The following is a 22278-nucleotide window of genomic DNA, read 5'->3' on the forward strand; positions in this document are numbered from 1 at the left end:
GGCACGACCTGCCCTTTATGAACCCATGCTGCGTCTGCCCAATGGGACATTTTCTATCCAGATGCCTCGCTATTTCTTCCTTGATGATAGATTCCAGCATCTTCCCTACTACCGAAGTTAAACTCACTGGCCTATAATTTCCTGCTTTCTGCCTACCTCCTTTTTTTAAACAGTGGTGTCACGTTTGCTAATTTCCAATCCACCACCCAGAGTCTAGTGCATTTTGGTAAATCATCATTAGTGCATTTGCAATTTCCCTAGCCATCTCTTTTATCACTCCCCAATTGTTTTCTGTTCAGGGTCTATCAATTATATTGTTCATATCATTTATGCTTTTTATTATCAAACCCACATGCATTAGTGTGTCTATCTAGATTTAAATAAATTCAAGCCAAATAATTAAGTCTAAGTCTCTGTAAGGGTAATCAGTCTTCCTTTCTGTTTGTTACACGTCTACAAAACCTGTCATCAGCAAATGTAATACTATTACTGTCCAAATCATTCACTAATATTGTAACTATCTCTGGAGCCATAACACATCCCTGCAAAATGCCACTGGTTACTTTTCCCAGGCATTATTTTCCACTTTCCACAACTCTGCCTATTGTTGCTGAATCAATTTTTAACCCATTGAGTTAATTTGTCAAATGATTGTGAACTTTAACCTTCCCTACTTGCCTCATAAGAAGGATTTTTACTCTTGTTCATGGTTTATTTACCTTTGTAGTTAGAAAAGAGTTTTTAAAGAAAGGTTTTCCCTCTCAATATTAAACTATATCTCAATATTGTACTATAAACATCATGTAGGTTCAGCTACTATTTCTGCAATAGGGAGAATGAAACAAATCCCAGTAGTAAAACATCATATAAAGATTGTAGTCAGTATGAGTGCAAGATTAATTGGATGCTGAATTATATTTTTTAAACTGCATCGTAGAAAGTTTACTGTATTTGTGGCTCATTTTTAAAAAGTTTATTTTAAAAATGTCAGATACTCCAGATATGTACAAAGTTCTCAGAATCAGAAATGAGAGAACAGACAACTTGAACAGGAGGCACAGTAGATTGCAAACATTGTGATGGGATCAGATATTCAAAATGCTCCAGTCAATCAAACCACATGTCAGATAGGCTTAAAGAGCAACAAAAGCGTTAGCCATTCTAAGGGTGAGAACTATGTTACATGATCAGTCACTTCACTAACTGCATAGATGCAGCAATTCCAATTGTTGACCACACTCTGGAATGCCCCAAAATAGAATGTGGGTCTATGCCTGTGACTTTCACTATACTGAGCTCTTGATTTCAATATGACACTGTGGAAGTTGTCAAATAATAGACAAGCTCCCCACAGGAAGAGGGGAACCAGGATTCCTTTTGAACTCTTAAATCCTATGTGAATTCCAGGATAACCACACTTGCTAACAGTATCATTGTTTGGTCAGAGGGTTGACCTGCAGTCCTAGTGATATTCCACAACTGGATAATACCATCCTAGGTGACAAAATGAGTCCATTATTGAGACAGAAAATGTTTATTGTGCTTCGAGTACAAGCCTCAGGCTTTTGGGTTCAATCAGGACAGGGCATGCTTCACAACCTGTAGAGAACTGGAAATGATTATGTCAGTATTTGAATGTCCAAGCTGTCTGTCTATGACTCCTCATGTGTCCACCACAGAGCTTCAGACCAGAGACAAGGTTTAAAGCCATGTTTCTTTTTGTTTGCCGATACACAAGATACTCACACAACAGATCTTAACCCCAATGTGGCAACAAGAGAACAGCCCTTTCCAAATCTTACAGTTCACAAAGTTCAAACAGGAAAAGCCTATGAAGAATTGGAAGCACAGGGTTCAAGGGGCCATATGTGGAATAAATATGTAGGGCAGTATTGTACTTACAAATAGGTTCTCAAAATGCAGACCAAACAAAGATGAAAGGAATATCTTCTCCAAAGAAAATGTCGCCTGGGCCCCCAATCCCAAAATTGAGTTAATCTGGAAAACGTATACTGGGGCCATTACTAGTTTGAGGAATCAACATAGTTAACAGGCCAACAAGGACGGTATAAAAGCAGATCGAGAAACATCGGACTTATCTGGACCTGACTGCGCAAGTGGGAAGAAGTGTGGGACACAAACACCCTGACCTCTGAATTCCGCAAAATACTTCAAATTAAACAGACTCCTAAATGGGACCACAACTGGAAATGCTTGACGTACCAGTACATTTTACCAAGTCTGTGAATGTCTCTATTGACATAATACCAACAAAAAACTGACTCTGGATGCCACATAATTTGCAGTACTTTCCCACTCCATCTGTTGCTACTTATGACTGCTTGGTCAGAACTTGCACTGAAAAATCATACAGGTCTCTATTGATCTTCTTCAAAGTTTTCACTTCATCTTCCAGCTCAACCACTCTCATTTTTGTGTTCTCGCCATCTCCCAGCATATGCTGCAAAGAAAAAGAAAAATGTATTTGAACAATTTATTATAGTCTTTGCCATATTTTTATATTAATTGTAAATATTTTAATGAGCTAATTTGAAAAGATAAATAATATTGAATAAAATCATAAAGCTGGAAGTAAAATCCAGTTTTTGGAAATTGAAACAGGAAAGTGTCAAAACCAGGTTGATCCTTTGCACTAGAATGTTTTGATCCTTGGAAGGCTTTGCACCCAAAACATTCTAGTGTTTCTCTTTAAAGATGCTGATCGACTTGCTGTTAATTTCCAGAATGCTGCATTTGTTGCATAAGAAACTATTCCTTGGCCATGAGAGAAACAAATTTATGTAGAAAAAATTTCTAAGTGAGATATAATGACTGTTGGGAGAACTTTTGACTGAATTGACCTGAATTGCCAAGCAACTTATATTCGGAAACCCATCAGAAGGGTAGCAACATTGTTTTACAAGCTTGTCAGGGAAGGGAAGACCAAGGCAAGTGAGGATTTCTGCATCTGGTGTCCTAGGTGGCAGTTAGGTAAAGCTTGACCTCAACACAGTGAGGATATAGGAAAGGTGATTATTGTGTGGAACACATTATTTAAAGCTTACAGAAAAAGAGGAAATATAGGTATACAGTAGTCCCCCGTTATACCGCGCTCCGCAATACCGGGGTTCGCGATATACGGCGGGGGGGCTTATGGACCCTAACTTACTTGACTCATTTTAAACTCTTTTTGAAACAGCACCTTTTTTAGCCGCCATGATTAGACCGATTAGCAGCGAGGATTACCCGCGATGATTAGACCGATTAGCAGCGATGATTACCCGCGATGATTAGACCGATTAGCAGCGATGATTACCCGCGATGATTACTGTAGAACGATTAGCCGCGATGAGTAGCCGCGACCGATTAGCCCGGTTACCCAGCCATAAAAGGGATACCTTTTCCAGTGCAGGTATCTTCGAGTTCAGTTACTGTCGTTCAAAATGTTTAAGCGCAAGTCTTACACGGTGAAGCAAAAGATACATTTGATAGACCGGCTTCGAAACGGGGAAACAAAGGCAAAATTATCCAGAGAGACTGGTGTACCAGAGTCAACCCTCCGTGGGTGGGTGAAAGATGAGCCCAATTTAAGAACATATGTTGGGACAGTTTCTCAGAGTGAAGGGCTTACCAGGAAAAAGGCAAGGAACGCTAGTGACATTAACTTGGAGAAGGCTGTGTTCACCTGGTTTGTCCAGGAACAGTCTGGTGGCACCCACCTATCTGGACCTATCATCAGGACTCAGGCTGAGAAGTTCCATCACCAGCTCAACCCAGAGGACAGCAATTTCGTAGCCAGCAAGGGTTGGCTCCATCGGTTCCAGAAAAGACATGGGATAGGTGCAGTTACCATCAGTGGTGAACAGAGATCCGCCGACTCAGGAGCAGCAGCAGCCTTTCCCGACATCCTCAAGAACTACATGGTGCAAGAGGAGCTGACCCCAGAGCAACTCTACAATGCAGATGATTCAGGGCTCTACTGGAAGATGCTGCCTGACAAGACCCTAGCTGTCAAGGATGATGCCCACAAGACTCTGGGGTACAAGCAAGCCAAGAACAGGCTCACCATCCTGTTTGCCAGCAATGCCACGGGAACACACAAGCTGAAGCCATTGATTGTGGGCAAATTCAAGTCTCCTAGATGCTTTCACCACATCAACATGGAGAACCTACCCATTACCTACCGGAACTCTGGCAAAGCCTGGATGACAGCTTCCTTATTTGAGGAGTGGTTCTTCAAGTTCTTCGTACCCAGTGTCAGGGACCACCTTAGTGCCCGAAACTTACCGCAGAAGGCCACACTCCTACTGGACAACTGCTCAGCCCACCCTCAGGGAGATGTTCTCAAGACCAGGGATGGGCAGATCCAAGTGCTCTATCTCCCAAAGAACACCACCAGCAAGATCCAGCCATGTGATGCTGGCATCATTCAGACCTTCAAGTCTGTATACAAAAAGGAACTGATCCTGGAAATGATAGACTCTCCTCTCACTGTCCCAGATTACCTGAAAGCCATCACCATCAAGGATGCCTGTTATCTGGCAGGGAAGGCCTGGGGAGCTGTGATGGAGAAGACCATCGCCAACTGCTGGAACAAGGCCCTAGGAGCAGCACTCCCACGACCCCAACATTACCCGGATGAAGAGGACTTCGTAGGCTTTACTGAAGCAGAGATCAGGGCAGCTGAGGAGAGGCTAGAGGACCACCTGGATGAGAACTTAACACTCCAGGATTGGGTGAACAGGTGGGCAGCAGCAGAGGGTGACATGGCACCCGCAGAAACATTCACAGAGGAGGAGATCATCGACCAGGTCACCCAAGAGGAGGCAGAAGAAGAAGACCCCCAACGCGCAGTGGCAAAGAGCCACTCGGATGCCATCACGCACCTGAAGTGGCTCATAGCATACACAGAGCAACAGGACTTCGACCCGATATACATCCTACACCTGAAGAACCTCCAGAGGCAAGCACAAGTCAAGATGAGGAAGGGGGTGTGCCAGAAGAAACTCACAGACATTTTTAAATGATTTTTAAAAATATGCTTGTAAGTACAATTTTAAGTATATTATTGTATGTATATATTATTGTATATATTTTAATAAATTTAAAACTTGATTTAAGACTTGAACGGACTTTGATGTTTTTTATTTAAAACACCCTTCCATTCAGCAATGTTCAGCACAGTCAGCGATGTTTCCTCTCGTTCATTCATTTGGATATCCGCCATCTTGGATATCCGCGGCTCGGATACAACGCGGGTGGCTGTCTTGGACCCGAACACCCGCGGTATAACGGGGGACTACTGTATAGAGAAATACAGCACAGAACAGGCCCTTCGGCCCACAACGTTGTGCCGAACTTTTGTCCTAGGTTAATCATAGAATTTTGGACACTAAGGGCAATTCATCATGGCCAATCCACCCAACCTGCACATCTTTGGACTGTGGGAGGAAACCGGAGTACCCGGAGGAAACCCACGCACACACGGGACGATTGAAATATAGTTCAAAGTTTTCAATGCTGTTGCTAAAATAGCAAGAAACAAAAATACTGAGATGGGGAGAACAATGTTGAGGATAAAAGAGAAAAGTATCAAATTACTATAGAAATAGAGTTAACGTTTCAAGTCTAATATGACTCCAGATGAGTCATATTGGACTCGAATGTTAACTCTTTTTCCCTCTCCACAGATGCTGCCAGACATACTGAGACCTTCCAGCACTGTGCTTTGCCAGAGATGCTAGAAGAGCCATCAAAAAGTACAGAGTTTTGCATGCATAATGTGCCTTCATATGGAAAGGTTTCCCCCCCGACAAGTTATCCTTTATATTGTTCAACTGATGACGAACTCAGATGTTTGGGTTGAAGAACTGAAATATGTTTTCATATGGTATGTTTTGTATTCTTCAAGGCTAAGTGAAAGGGAATGCTTTCTTACTTCAGAGACCCATGATCGCCAACAAGCACTCTTATGTCAAGTGTGGCACGTTTTACATTACCCATCAAGCACATCCTAAGCCAGGTGAAACACATATCAGATGAAGAGTGAACTCCTTTTCAGCTCCAATAAAGTACCTTAGGTCCACCCGGAAAAGGGTGCCCACTGTAACGCAGGTGATATTTTTTCATTGCCATGGAAATCATTGTGTTTTCTCAGTGAGATTGCCTGTCAATGCTGAATTCAAGCCTGTTTTGTTCTGAGGACCAATGTCCACTCGAAAGTCCATTCAAACTGCGGAAACTAATTTAAAAAATAATCTTTGGAATCGACTGAGGAAGAATCTGGTACAGAGTTTAATCTGCACATGACAAAGAACCTATTAAAGCTAAACCAACCTTATCTGCAGCAGCACACATAACAGAATACAACTCCTCAGCTTTTTCCAGGTAACTTTCCTGAGCCTCCTGTTGAAAAACAGAGGAAAAAAAAATCAGCATTGAATTTTGAGTGATTTACACTCTAATTGAGAGTAGAATTACTCCAAAGGAGCTGTTGCATGATGCATTATACTCAGCAGAAAATGCCCAGATCACCGAACAGGCTATAAGTTACAGTCAGATATGAACATCCTGTTGAACAATGTTTGGATGTTGGTGAGGGGATTGTTTCCAAACAGCAAACAATCTTTAACACTTCAAAACAAAGTTACTTCTTGAAGCTGATGGGGTGGGAGATGACCTCTTCTAAGTGGTTTCACAAATTTTTGCTGAAATTGAATCTCACTGTGATGATGGTTATTACTTCCGGTTTTACTCCAGCAAGAACTGGCACCCAAGGGACTGTACTCCAGAACTGTATCCCTTTGGAGTTTCAGAATTTTGAGAAGATTTTTGGAAAAGAATGAATAAATTACAATCAGAGATGACACAGGAGGAGGAAAGTGACAGTGGTACTTAGTGTTATTTGGAGATTAAGAGGAACAAGATGAGAAAGCAGAGAAGCAATGACCATAATAATATTGCTAGAACAAAAATAGAGACGTGTGTGACAGGTTAAAATAGAGAAAAGTACAAGTCTCTGCAGAAACTAGTAATCTTTAAAAAGATATTAAGTTATTAGCTGAATGACCCGCGTTTTAAAACTTTTAATGTAGCAAATGACTAAACTATTGGCGAAACACTATTCTTTTTGTAGGCAACTTGTACAATAACTACAGAAACTGGCATTCCCTAACTATATTTCATAGAATCCCTACAGTGCATGAGGTGGCCATTCGGCCCATTGGGTCTGCACCGACCCTCTGAAAGAGCACCCCACCCAAGCTCACTTCCCCCACCCTATCCCTGTAACCCCACCTAACCTGCACATCTTTGAACTTATCACCCATGGCACACACCGCAGAATTAGTCTTTTCAACAAACAGTCCACAGCTGCTCCTAGCTTCCTGTATCCTCGCTTCATGTATCCAGCCTCCCCGAACAGGCGCTGGAATGTGGCGACTAGGGGCTTTTCACAGTAACTTCATTGAAGCCTACTTGTGACAACAGGCGATTATTATTATTATTCATTTAGTAAATTATTTTTAAAAAAAGTTTTCATTCGTTTTCATATTTTGCGTTTCACACTTCAGTTCATAAGTTACATGTTGCATACCCATGCACAAAAGGGAAAATTAAAATCACAAACAAAAGAGGGAGAGAAAAAGGGAGGAAAAAGACAAAAATAAATTATCACATATATGGACATATCTCCTCTTGCTGTGGCTGTGCTCGCCTTTTAGCCAATCTGCTTCTGTTATAATCCCCAGTGTGGCCTGAGCATGTATTTACAGGTGTCTTCACCTTTGCTTTGGTTTTCAGCATGCCCTCGGGCCCGTCACCTGTGTTTTTTTGTTTCCCTCGTCTCTCTTGCCTACTTTGGTTGCTTTTACCCCCCCCCCCCCCCCTCCTCCCTCCGCCCTCTCCTTCTCCCCTTCTCCCCTTTGTCTCGCGGCTTGTTTGCAACTCCCCTCCTGGCCCCTCCACCTACCCTCCCCTCCCCTCAGTCGACTGGTTGCTGGCTGTGAACAGATCTTGGAACAAGTTGGTGAATGGCTTCCATCTGGAAGCCCTGTTCTGATCCCCGGATGGCAAATTTTATTTTCTCCAGCCTGAGAAATTCCACCAGGTCAGACAGCCAGTCTGCAGTTTGGATGGTGCTGCTGATCGCCATCCAAGCAGGATTTTCTGGCGATTAGGAAGGCAAAGGCAAGGGCGACGGCCCCCTCCCCATAAACAGTTCTGGCTGCTCTGAAACCCTGAAGACTGCCACTTTTGGGCATGTTTCCACACTCATCCCCACGAACTTGGATATTGCCTCAAACTAGATCATCCAGAACCTGACAAGTCTGGGGCAGGCCCAGAGCATGTGGGTGTAGTTAGGCGGGCCTCCCTGGCACCGTTTGCATTTGTCCCCACCTCCAGAAAGAACCTGCTCATTCGAATTCTGTTTAGTTGCACTCTGCGCACCACTTTAGCTACGTTAGGCTCAACGTTAGGAGGCGGTGTTTGCCTTGTGCAGTGCTTCGATCCAGAGTACTCCTCCTGCTTCTATGCCTAGTTCTTCCTCCCATTTTTCCATCGTCTCGTCCAGTGGGAGCGTATCTCCTCCAACAGTTGACCGTACAGGGCTCCACGGTTCCACAACCAGTGAATGGCCTGGTATCGGGGGGTACGTCAGCGTTTCCTTACAGAGGAACTTTTTGACGTGTCTTAGTTTGTTTCCTTTTGGTAGTTGGAACCTCTCGATGAGTTCCTCCAGGGTCGCTACTCTATCGTCCGTGTACATGTCCTTAACCATCAGTGTCCCATTGCCGCACCTTCTCCGCACCTTTAGGGGCCAAGCCCTCACATTGAGGGGCTAGGCCCGCGCCGGAGTGGTTGGTACCACACCGACTGGCGGCAAAACCGGCAACAACGGCCTTTGACGCCCGCGCTGGCCGAAAGGCCTTCGCCGGTTTGCGCATGCGCTGGTGCGTCAGCTGTGCTGACGTCACCACCGGCGCATGCGCGCTGGGGGATTCTCTTCCGCCTCCACCATGTTGAAGGCCGTGGCGGCGGCGGAAGAAAAAGAGTGCCCCCACGGCACTGGCCCGCCCGCCGATTGGTGGGCCCCGATCGCGGGCCTGGCCACCGTGGGGGCACCCCCGGGGTCCGATCGCCCCACGCCCCCCCCCCAGGACCCCGGGTGCTCGCTTGCGCCGCCGATCCCGCCGCCACCAGAGGTGGTTCAAACCACGGCGGCGGGAGAGGCCTCCCAGCGGCGGGACTTCGGGCCATCGCGGGCCAGAGAATCGCCGCAGGGGGCTCGCTGATCGGTGGGGCATGATTCCCACCCCCGCCAATTCCTGGGTGGCGGAGAATTTCTGCAACGGCGGTGGCGGGATTTTCGGCGGCCCCGGGTGATTCTCCAACCCTGCGGGGGGTCGGAGAATTTCGGCCCATATCACATGGCCCCCTTCATTCATCCTAAATTTAAACCTACAGTCGAACGTTTCCGACAAGACTTTCATATAGGATACTTATAATGCAAAGAGAGAAATGGGAACAGGGAAACAATCCGATTACAGCGGGACTGTGTAGACATGAATTTGAGTTAATCAATCTCATAGGAATGCAATTTTATGAAACTGCGTTGAATATTCAGAGACTCCAGCATTTATTGTTTTTAATTTTGAAACAACCTCCTGAGGGCTTATATATTCACAGCAATGTTAATTCTCTCTCAGTAAGCAATCCTTTAATTTCCCTCCCAATTTTCTTCCCTCTCCTGAAGTCACAGTTTGTGCCGGGATATGTGTTTCAAAGCTCTCTTTCTCTCTCTCCCCCCCCCCCCCCCCCCCCCCCCCCCCCACTTCTGCCCCACACACTCAGCTGCACGCGCACGCTAACTAAGTTACCAGGAAGACCAGCTATTTTTTATCGATAGCCTACTCGATTGAAATATGCTCCATAGCTGAATCTTATCTTGTCTAAAGCACAGTTTCCAGCAGGGGCCACTGGATAACAATAATGGAACATTCTGGTTGCTATTTTACCTCTTGGCCCAGCAGCATGGAGGGCATTGTAATGCACATTGACTATCCAGGCTGAGATAAGTTAACAGAGCATAGACCAGGAATTGAACTTGGATCCTACTGCTCATATGGTTTTATGCCCCACTGAGCAATGTCTTGATTCACAAGACAATCCTCTTGCAATAGCAATCAGCCTCATGGTATTTCCCTAAACTGACTCGCGTGCTTAAATTTCTTGGTGTGAACACAGTGCTCAAGTTGTAATCTAACCACAGCACTGCAGTTCAATTGTAACTTTTCTTGACTTTCACCCTATTGCCGTGCCTGTATATAGCTCAGCATTCTGCTTTAACGACTGCAATGATTGAATGTATTCAGCTGAAAAGCACCATATCTCAACACAGCACAGAAAGAGCGAGACCCAGTGCAGAGCCAGGAGGATAAAAGAGCCTGAGAAAGAGCGACTCTGAGTGCGGAGCGGAAGAGATTAAAGAGCATGAGAAAGAGTGAGATTATGGACAGAATCCAACAGCCAAGCTGCACCAGAAAAGCAGCTCGCTGCGCGCGGCTCAGCTTGGCCGTTGAAAGCCGGGAGACACGGCTCCCGGGATCTACGCTGCTCACCACGCCTTGGGAGATCCAATGGGATCTTGAGAACATTGCAATGTGAATCCCGCCACAAAAGCTGGATCTCTTTTTGGCAAATCTGCAAATTGAGCAAGGCAGTAAACCTCACTCTAATGTGCAGAATCCCGAGGCTTTGGGATTCCACCCCTTCGCCTCAGAGAGCTCGGACAAGCGCCGTTTAGCACTGGTCCCCACAAACGGAGAGCAGAAGGAATGGCACACGTGGGGGGTCTCCTCGGGGATTGGAAGCCCCCAGCTGCATGCCCTTTGAACAGGGTGGTTCCCTGGCACTGCTGGTGCCACCTGGGTGCCAGCCTGGTACTGCCAAGGTGCACACGTGGCACTGCCAGCTGGCATGGGCAATTCCAGGTTGGCATTACCAAGTTGGCATTTTCTTGCACGCATGATCGGGCCAGGGTTGCCCGCCGTGGGTGTTTGGGGGCTGGGAGAGAGAACGGGGGACCGTCGCATAGTGCATTTGGGCTGGGTAGAAGTCTGGAATCGTTTTGGGGCCCTCGGAGATCGGGATGCCATTTCTCTCACTACAATGGGGCGTTCAGGCGAGTGGGGCTCCCACTGCACAAAACGGGGATATGTGCGGCCTCTGCCATCCATTAGCTGTTCAAGCCCCTTATTCAACACGGGTCGGGTTGAATAGCCAGGTGTTTCTCAGCTCTGCGAGTGCCGAGAAACACGCTGCTAAACACACTTGCTATGGGACTATGTTCCCTTTTGTGAGAATCGTACCCCAAGAGTGAAGCAACGATGAGAAAAGAACATGAGAAAGAGCAAGGCAGAGTGTCGAGTTGAAGAGATCAAGGGCGCGAGAAACAGCAAGATTGAGTGTGGAACTGGGAGGGAGACCATGAGAAGGGGAGAGATGGAGAGTGAAACCAGAGGGGAGAGTACGATAAAGAGGGAGATTGAGTGTGGAACCGGGAGGGAGAGCGCGAGAATGAGAGAGATTGAGTGTGGAGCCAAGAGGATAAAATAGCATGACAAAGAGCAAGACTGAAAGTGGAGCCGGGGAAATAAAAGAGCATGAGAAAGAGTGAGACTGAAAGCAGAGCCAGGGAGTTAAAGAGTGAGACTGAAAGTAGAGCCAGGGAGATAAAAGAGTTTGGTAGGTGGTACTGGGTCTCAGTTGCGAACTGGATTTGGAGAAAATCAAGTGTGATATCATAATAAGAGATTGGTTGGTGAGTATCTTACTTGTTTTCCTTATGTATCTTTTAATACTGATATAATTTACTGGCAACTGTAAAGTGGTCTTTAAAACAATATTATTTTAAATTTAGTAGTGTTTAAAGTACAAGAATCAAAGTAAAGTCGTCTGTATATATATCTAATATTATTTAAACCAGAGGGAGTAAAGGTAAAGGGAGTAATTTAAGGCAAAGAGATGGCAGGGCAGATCGGCCATGTTGAATGCTCCTCCTGTGAGACGTGGGAAGTCAGGGACACTTCTAGTGTTCATGGCAACCACGTGTGCAGTAAGTATCCAGCTACAGATAGTCTGTGTTTCAGAGCCATAATAATGGCTGGTGTCACAGTGGAGAATCCACAAGACTGAGATCTTTGTGAATAGCCTTTACAGTGACATGGTCACACCACAAGTAAAGAGTCCATAGGTAAAGAGTGCAGAGGCATAAATGGGATGAGTGACAAATATACAGAATAATAGCACGAGTCAAGGAGTGTAGCAGGCCCCTGGGTCTATCTCCGTATCCAACGAGTTTTCTGTTTTAGATACTTCTGGGGAAGATGTTGTCTCAGGGGAATACAGCAAGAGCCAAATTCATGGCACCATGAGAGGCTACTCAGTCGGACGGGGTGGGGGTTGTGAAAAAGAGTGTGAGAGTAATAGTGATTGGGGATTCTATCATAAATGGAACAGATTGATGTTTCTGCAACTGCAGATTTGACACCAGAATGCTGTTGCTTCCCTGGTGCCAGGTGCAAGGATGACACTGAGCAACTGCAGGACATTCGGAAGGGTGAGGGTGAACAGCCAGAGGTCATGGTCCATATTGGATACCAACGATGAGTAGAAAGAGGGGCTGGTTTAGCTCACAAGGCTAAATCGCTGGCTTATAAAGCAGACCAAGCAGGCCAGCAGCACGGTTCGATTCCTGTACCAGCCTCCCCGGACAGGCGCCGGAATGCGGCGACTAGGGGCTTTTCACAGTAACTTCATTGAAGCCTACTCGTGACAATAAGCGATTTTCATTTCAATTCTGGTCGCCACACCACCAAAAGAATGTCAGGGCTTTGGAGAGAGTGCAGAAGAGATTTACCAGGATGATACCTGGTAAGAAGGGCAATAGTTATGAGGAGAGGTTAGATAAACTTGGTTTGTTCTCACTGGAACGACGGAGGTTGAGGGGTGACCTGATAGAAGTCTACAAAATTCTGAGGGACATTTACAGAGTGGATAGTCAGAAGCATTTTCCAAGGGTATTTACCAGGGTCAAGGGTCAATTACCAGGGGACATAGGTTTAAGGTGACAGAGACAATGTTTAGAGGAGATGTGCGAGGGAAGTTTTTTTTACACAGAAGGTAGTGGGTGCCTGGAACTCGTTGCCGGAGGAGGTGGTGGAAGCAGGTACGATAGTGATGTTTAAGGGGCATCCTGACAAATACATGAATAGGATGGTAATAGAGGGATACGGGCCCTGAAGTGTAAAAAGCTTTAGGTTAGATGGGCAGCATGGTCGGCGCAGGCTTGGAGGGCCGAAGGGCCTGTTCCTGTGCTGTACTTTTCTTTGTTCTTTGTAAAGCTAGCCACATCACTTTATCGGGATTTAAGCATTTAATTTGAAATGTAATTTCCTCAAAAAAATCAACGAGGTTGGTTAGGCCAAATTTTCCCTTTCCTAGCTCATGCTCAAGCTTTTAGTTAGGATATTACTGTAGTTAATAATTGCATTATTTTATACTCTAAAGAAGATTAATGCATCCGGACTAGATTGCATCTGCTTCATTATTCGTCTGTTATTAATCTACTGGAACTTCTCCAGTGACTCCATAGCACAATGGTTGATGCCTCACAGTTCTTGCCTCTCTCAAGACCCTGTGATAAATACCTATTATCCCCAGGGATTTATGCAAATACATTAAATTGCCTGAACCTTAAAAGGGGAGCATATGGCTATCACGATAGGAAAAAGAGCAGTTGGTAGGCAAGACTATAAAGGAAGTTCAAAGCAGGCCAACAGATGAATAAAAGGGATCAGTAAAGACTTTTATTAGTTGATAAAAAAAACTAACAATTAAAGAGTGGCACCACTCAGGAATGTAAAAATAAATTTAGTCATGCAGATGAAGATATGGCACATATACATAAATTAGGTAAACATTTAAAAAAATAAATTTAGAGTACCTAATTCAGGGGCAATTTAGCGTTGCCAATCCACCTACCCTGCACATCTTTGGGTTGTGGGGGCGGAACCCATGCAGACACTGGGGAGAATGTGCAAACTCCACACGGACAGTGATCCGGGGCCGGGATCGAATCTGGGATCACGGCGCCACAAGGCAGCAGTGCTAACCACTGTTAGGTAAACATTTTAAGGGAGAATTTATATGAGGTTTCACCACTGTAATTTTGGTGGAATCAGTGGAAAACATGAAGAAACAGATGATTTTAGCCATTTGCAGAGATTTCATTAATCTCCAGCGAAGAACTCCTTCACAAGTCCTCAACGCCGGGGTCACTGTTCACAATTGACAAGGGATGAGAGAATGTAGCTGCATGAAAGAAAAATATGAAACAATTGTCAGTTGCAGACAACCAGAGCCTATAATTCATGATAAAATTATGAGTTTGTTTGTATGAGTTTGTTAATGGTCAGTTGTGCTTGACAAATTTAACTGCTGTTTTTCAAGCTATCAACCAAGTAGACAAAAAAAAGGAAAGCAGTAAATGCGCTGCATAATAAGCGTCGGAATATGTTCCATAATGTGCCTTACAGAAAGCCTTTGGATAAAAGTTCAAGTGTATGGTAAAATAAAAAGGTGGAACATGGATAGATGGTTAATGGACAGAAAATAAAGGTGAATCAATGTTCCCTGGAATGTAGAATGCTGCCGATGCAACCCCAGAGAACAATGTTGGGCTCATTTCTGTACCTGCTATATACATATAAATTAAGAATGTAAGAAAATAAAACTGGAAATTCCCTACTTTTGTGCCGTCAGCAAATTTGATGCTATGCCAAAATCCAAAATAAGTTCTGAAAAGACTTCACTGAGGAGCTGCTACAAGACTGTTTCCTCTGGCCTGAAGAGTCTGTAACTAGGGGTCATAATTTCAGGATGAAAGGTTGGCCATTTAGTTCTGAGATGAGGCGAAATTTCTTCACTAGAGGGTTGTAAATCTTTGTAATTCTCTACCTCAAACCAGAGGAGTAGGTCATTCAAGATCCTTGAGCCTGCTCTTCCATTCAACAAGATCATGGCTGATTTTTCACCTCCATTCCACTTTCTTACCATATTCCCTTTCGCATGGATTCCAACGTGTCTGAAAATGTATCAATCTTGAGTTCAAATATACTCAATGACACAGTCCTCTGGAGACAGGGAATTCCAAAGATTCACAACACTTAAATGAAGGAATTTCTCTTCATTTCAGTCCTAAACAGCCAACCCTTTATCTTGAAACCATCCATGATCGCGAGGGTTTCAAGTTCCGGGCTCCTGAGCTTTGGATTCAGGGGCTACCCAAAAGATGTACTGGGGAATCCCTCTTGGAACTTCTCAGGTGAGCATTTGCAGGGCAATTGTCCAGAGCGCTAAATTCCTCTGGACAATTGTGCTACGCTGGGAACCATCTGACAAAACGAGATAAATCACTAACTTTGGATGGTTCTGCCAGGGTTACACTCAGTTACTCAGAAAATGTTCGAAGAAATAAACCCTCTTACAACTATGGCGTAACTGTTTTAAATACCCAGACTGATGATTCCCACACGTGGCTCTCTCCACACCCCTAGGTCCTCCATCACCCCTCCATGCTATTCCCTCACCACAACCTTTGACCCACCTCGCCATTCCCCACACACACTCGACCTCTGACCCGCCCACCCTCAATTGCCATCCACTTTACTTGGACACTTATCTTCCCCCAGCCCCGTCAATTTCACTGGGCCCTTTATACGTACCTGCTTTACGGCAGCTTGGGCAGTAAAAAGTGGGGCACGGTCTTCTTGAATCCCAACACTGCTGAGCCTGTAGAGACACTTTTGATGCACCTATTGGAGGTTTCAGCACAGTTTTCAAGAGCAGGTAATGTGCACTTTAAAGTTTTGTGATTCCAGGTGGCCATCAGTTTCCAACGATAGTTTTAAGTTATGGCCGTTAGTTCCAGGCTCTGCAGCCCGAGGAAACAACCACCCAGCATCTACCCTGTCAACTGGTTAGCCCTGCTGTCTCACGGCGCCGAGGTCCCAGGGTCAATCCCGGCTCTGGGGCACTGTCCGTGTGGAGTTTGCACATCCTCCCCGCGTTTGCGTAGGTTTCGCCCCCACAACACAAAGATGAGCAGGGTAGGTGGATTGGCCATGCTAAACTGCCCCTTAATTGGAAAAAATGAATTGGGCACTCTAAATTTATTTTTAAACAGGCAGGTGACAGAAGTGTGAAATGTTGGGTGGGATTCTCTGGTCCCCCAGCCATGTGTTTCTTGGCAGTGTGCCGTTCGCAGGTGGCGGGACTGTCCCTTCCTGCCGCTTGTCAATGGGAATCCCATTGAAGCCACCCCACACCATTGGGAAATCCTGCGGGTGGTGGTGCGCTGCCAGCGGAAAAAGAGAGAATCCCAACGGCTGGAGAATTATGACTGTTTTAGATGATTCACAGATTGCTGGAATACAACTTCTAGTTTGGGATTCAGGTTTAAAAAAAATAAGAGAATGGAAGCACCTGGTTTGGGAAGTTGGTAAACAGATTTGAATTAATTGCAATTCAAAGGCTGGCATATGTTTATTTGATAAGGACAAAGTTGCAAGTGTGAAAACACAAAAGAATGGGTGACCCGAATTTGAGATTTGTAATGGAGTCAATAACAGATTACAGTTGTCTCCAAAGAGATTTGAATTATTCACATGGGTTCCCAAAACAAAGGACATGCTTATAATTGGAGGTATATGGTTCTACAAAGATGCAAGAAAGCAGACAAGATCCCGAAAGGGCTACAGATCACAAACCCACCAAAGTCAACCTACAACACAGACCAAGCTGAGAGACTCAGCTCTCTCTCACACTCCTCAACCACCTCGTACACCAGCTCAACAGCAGACGCCGCAACCTGGAAACCAAGATAGACACCGTATTCTCAACTTGCGTTCAGGTCGCAGCAGACCAGCTGCGGAACACCACCAAACAGATGAGATAAAGATACTACGCCACCTATATGCACACCAAGAACAGGTAGTTTGAGAAACTCGGCATCACCACCAGAGGCAACCAAGCCTCTCCCGGTACACAGTAGAAAACAACACAGGGAAAGCTATTGTCAACTTGTCGGACTACACCCTTCAACCAGACGAAATCGAAGTCCTCAGCAGAGGGCTCAATTTCTGCACCAGCACCAAAATGGACCCCATCAGTCTCGCGGCTGACACGGAGAAATTCATCAGGCGAATGAGGCTCCGGTGGTTCTTCCACAGACCAAAAAAGGCTGACAATGAACCCAATGAGTCAACCAATGAACTGGAACAGCAGACCGAGACATCTGCGGTGCGGCAACCGAAGAGGAAACAGTCGAATTGGACCCCTCCGGAAGGCTGCTGCCCTAGACTCGACATGTATGCTCAAGCCGTCAGGAGTCGTGTCAATGCCAGATTCATCAGTCGCATTCACAAGACAGCCCCGAATGTTACCCAAGCACAATGCAACACCATCCGCTCTCGAGACCAACCGCAACATCGTCATCAAACCAGCAGACAAAGGAGACACCGCCATACTGAACAGAACGACTACTGCAAAGAAGTGTACCGACAACTCAACAACCAGGAACACTACAGCCAGTTACCCACAGATCCGACCAAGGAACACACCCGCGAATTCAACAGACTGATCAAGACCTTCAATCCAGACCTTCAGAGCACCCTACGTGCTTTCATCCCACGTACTTAGAACATAGAACAGTACAGCACAGAACAGGCCCTTCGGCCCTCAATGTTGTGCCGAGCCATGATCACCCTACTCAAACCCACGTATCCACCCTATACCCGTAACCCAACAACCCCACCCTTAACCTTACTTTAATTAGGACACTACGGGCAATTTAGCATGGCCAATCCACCTAACCCGCACATCTTTGGACTGTGGGAGGAAACCGGAGCACCCGGAGGAAACCCACGCACACAGGGGGAGGACGTGCAGACTCCACACAGACAGTGACCCAGCCGGGAATCGAACCTGGGACTCTGGAGCTGTGAAGCATTTATGCTAACCACCATGCTACCCTGCTGCCCCCCATGCTACCCGCGTTGGAGATCTCAACACCGACAACTGCCAATCTCCAGGCGCAATTCTGCAATTCATCCGCTTCATTCTGGATCACAACGTCTTAACCTTCGACAACAAGTTCTTCATCCAGACGCATGGAACAGCCATGGGGACCAAATTTGCACCTCAATATGCCAACAACTTCATGTACATGTATGAACAAGACCTCCTCACCGCGCAGGACCTTCAACCGGCGTTATACAACAGATACATCGATGACATTTTTTTCCTTTGGACCCACGGCGAAGAATCACTGAAACCACTACACAATGATATCAATAAGTTCCCTCCCACCATCAGACTCACCATGGACTACTCTCCAAAATCGGTTGCATTCTTGGACACACTCATCTCCATCAAGGACAGTCACCTCAGCACTTCGCTTTACCGCAAACCCACGGATAACCTCACAATGCTCCACCTCCAGCTTCCACCCTACACACATTAAAGAAGCCATCCCCTATGGACAAGCCCTCCGTATACACAGGATCTGCTTAGATGAGGAGGAGCGTAACAGACATCTACAGACGTTCAAAGATGCCCTCGTACGAACGGGATATGGCGTTGACTCATCGATCGACAGTTCCAACGCGCCACAGCAAAAAACCGCACCGACCTCCTCAGAAGACAAACACGGGACACAACGACAGAATGCCCTTCGTCATCAGGAGCGGAGAAACTACGACATCTTCTTCGCAACCTTCAAAACGTCATCAATGAAGGTGAACATCTTGCCAAGGTCATCCCCACTACTTGCCTTCAAACAACCGCGCAACTTCAAACAAACCATTGTTTGCAGCAAACTACCCAGCCTTCAGAACCGTGACCACAACACCACACAACCCTGCCAGGGCGATCTCTGCAAGACGTGCCAGATCATCAACATGGGTACCACCATTACATGTGAGAACACCACCCATCAGGTACATACACAAATGTACATACTTGTGCGACTCGGCCAACGTAGTCTACCTCATACGCTGCAGGAAAGGATGTCCTAAAGCGTGGTACATGGGCGAGACCATGAAGACACTGCGACAACAGATGAACGGACATCGCGTGACAATCACCAGGCAGGAATGTTCCCTTCCAGTCGGGGAACACTTCAGCTGTCAAGGGCATTCAGCCTCTGATCTCCAGGTAAGCGTTCTCCAAGGCGGCCTTCAGGACACGCGACAACGCAAAATCGCCGAGCAGAAACTTATAGCCAAGTTCCGCACACGAGTGCGGCCTCAACCGAGACCTGGGATTCATGTCCCAATTCATTCATCCCCCACCATCTGGCCTGGGCTTGCGAAATCCTACCAACTGTCCTGGCTTGAGACAATTCACACCTCTTTAACTTGGGTTACTCCTATCTCTGGATCTGTAAAGACTTAATTACCTGCAAATGCTCACATTCAAAGCATTGTCTTGCATCTTTGACTTTGTCTCGCTATGTTTCTGGAACATACCTCTTCATTCATCTGAGGAAAGAGCAGTGCTCCGAAAGCTAGTGTTTGAAACAAACCTGTTGGACTTTAACCTGGTGTTGAGACTTCTTACTGTATTCTATTTTGTGTTCATCCTTAGTTTCAGCTTTATCTGAATGTTGTTTTGTGGTCCTCTCCTCTTCCCCAATTGCTCCTTCACTGCTTTAATAATTTTTATTTTTTTTATAAATTTAGATTACCCAATTATTTTTTCCAATTAAGGGGCAATTTAGCGTGGCCAATCCACCTACTCTGCACATTTTTAGGGTTGTGGGGGCGAAACCCACGCAGACACGGGGAGAATGTGTAAACTCCACACGGATAGAGACCCAGAGCCGGGATCAAACCTGGGACCTCAGCGCCGTGAGGCAGTTGTGCTAACCACTAGGCCACCGTGCTGCCCCACTGCTTTAATAATAAGATGTCTTACTGTTGTGTTATTCCTCTGCAGCAATCCTACTTTCTTTCTGGCCCTCTGACCACCCTTTTAACTTGTTTATAAACCGTCCTATTTCCCTAATGAACCTCCAAACCATTGTCCAACGTGGTTTTGAAGAGGTTCTTCCCGTTTTGCTTCTGATTCATTTATTAATCCATTTAGGGTCAGATATGCTAACACCTTTAAAGTTATCCCATTTGTCCTCTTACTTACATTCCCATTTAATTTATCCAAACTGCTCCTATTTTGTTTAAAGTTATTTTTAAAAAAAATTATATACCTGGTTCCTGGACATTGGTATTTGAGTCCCTGATCATGTTGAGCTCGATCATCTATCATCTAGTCCTAAAGGGGACTTTGAATTTTTTAATTTTTACTGCATCGCTACTCTTATCAAGTCAAGATTTGTATTGCCTCATTTGGCTTCCCAGACAAAGTGGTCCATGAAGCAGTCCAATTTGGACTCTGACTTACTTGGGCAACTCCAATTTATATTTGATTGATTGCACGTCTCACTGAAATAACTTTCCACTATTGAAAATAATGCTCAAATGTTATCTGTGTTTTTTCTTTCTCAGTCACCAGTTTACTAAATATAGTCAAGAGGAAGTCATAATTCAAATTCAAGGACTATTTGCATTTTGTAATTTTGGCTTGGGGGAAAAATAAAAAGATATCACACTGCTGCATGGTTGGAACTGACAAAGCCGTTGGGGCATAATACAGGGACTTTACTGTGCAATAAATGGGCTAATATTGATGGTGAATACTGATTATGAGATTAGGTGCCTCATTCCACTGCATTACCATTCCTCATCTGAAAGAGGGCAACATGAGGTTAATTCAATGAACTTCCCTGGCTGGAGGGGAAGTTAGCATGAGTTGGAGAATTTGTTACAAATATATATAGCCCTAACTGACCAATATACAGTCTTATGGTGCAGCGCCCAGCTGGAAGCATGTTGTTATTAAATTTGTTTTTACACTTTAGCTTCGCAGTCATTTGCACCTGCGAGTCAGAACTGCAATACCTCAGCATGTAATCTGGGATGACAGTTTAGTACAGCAATGATGGAATGTTGTGTCATTAAAGGTGCCATTTTCTGGGTGAGAAATTCAAACCTATCAGCTCATTCAGGTGAACAATAAAGAAATATGGTACTATTTGAAGTGGAGTAATGCCTCATGTCCTGGTCAACATGGACCCCCTCAACTAACATCTCCAAAAAAGGTAATTTATCTCAAAGGCTGTCTGTGGGACTTGGTGTGGCAAATAATTTGTCGACTGTACAGTGTTTCAAAGGTAATTAATTGGCTAGTATTTTGAGTGTCAGATTAGGTGCAATACAAATTCAAAATATAGGAGATCACATTAGAACAGGGCCTCGGTCAGCTGCCCACCGAACGGAGGTAGGCAGCCAATTATCATATTTAAGAGAAAGTATTAATTCCTCTCAAGGGGAAACCGAAGATAACAGTGGGGAACAAAACATACGGCAGAGCTCTTGCTCCTGATCACGGGCCCTATTGGAAAATACCTATGTACTGTGGCTGAGTAAGAAAGAGACCAAGTTTGATTGTGACGGCATGCAGAAATGCACTGCCTGCTGATGCTCACTGTGGTCTCACAGAGCCTAATTTGGAAGTAGAACCAGCGCCTGTGGGTCAATAATTTAGGGCAGCAGACAAAATTAAAAGGAGATTGTATTTTTCAAGCACAGGAATAATACCAATTGTGATAAGACATGGGATTGGTTTGGCTTGGGATGGGGAAGAGTTGGAAATGTCATCACAAACTTAAAAAATGAACAATAGGATCAAAACCTGTTGCAGCCCAAACCTTCCTACACTCCAGAAAAGTGCATCCACCTCAAAATTGGTGTGGAAAGGGCCCTGGCCAATAAGTACACAGTGTTTGTTTGTTTGTTTGTTTGTTTATTGACCGTCCTCCTGACTTTTATTAGGTTGCTGGAGTGATTACCATAACTACCCCTGTCCTACAGCTAATGGTATAGCAAATAAACTAATAACGTATTTACTCTACTAACCACTAACTGCTGTGTAGCAGTGTTTTTATGTTACCTGTCTGATGAGTGATAGTTTGCAACCCGTGATATACTGTATTAGTGGTTGCGGATTTCTAATGAATTGGATATTCATAGGATCATGAATTAAACTGTGAAAACTGCAGGGCAAACACAATGAGAGGCTCTCCAGATCAATGTTGCAAAA

The 22278-nt window shown here is 45.1% G+C and overlaps 1 protein-coding gene across 1 annotated transcript in view; it reads right to left on the bottom strand.

Annotated features, from left to right (window-relative positions):
* Positions 1-958: 958 nt before the first annotated feature.
* wdr18 (WD repeat domain 18) overlaps positions 959-22278 on the bottom strand; it is a 241870-nt gene continuing 220550 nt past the window's right edge. The window contains exons 9-10 of the mRNA XM_038777006.1: positions 6337-6405; positions 959-2461 (exon numbers count right to left, since the gene is read on the bottom strand). Of these exons, the coding sequence (XP_038632934.1) occupies positions 2333-2461; positions 6337-6405 (198 nt within the window). The 3' untranslated portion in view covers positions 959-2332. The remainder of the gene's footprint in view (positions 2462-6336; positions 6406-22278) is intronic.

The sequence above is a fragment of the Scyliorhinus canicula genome, chromosome 18 (genome assembly GCF_902713615.1).
Source record: "Scyliorhinus canicula chromosome 18, sScyCan1.1, whole genome shotgun sequence".
Lineage (NCBI taxonomy): Eukaryota > Metazoa > Chordata > Chondrichthyes > Carcharhiniformes > Scyliorhinidae > Scyliorhinus > Scyliorhinus canicula.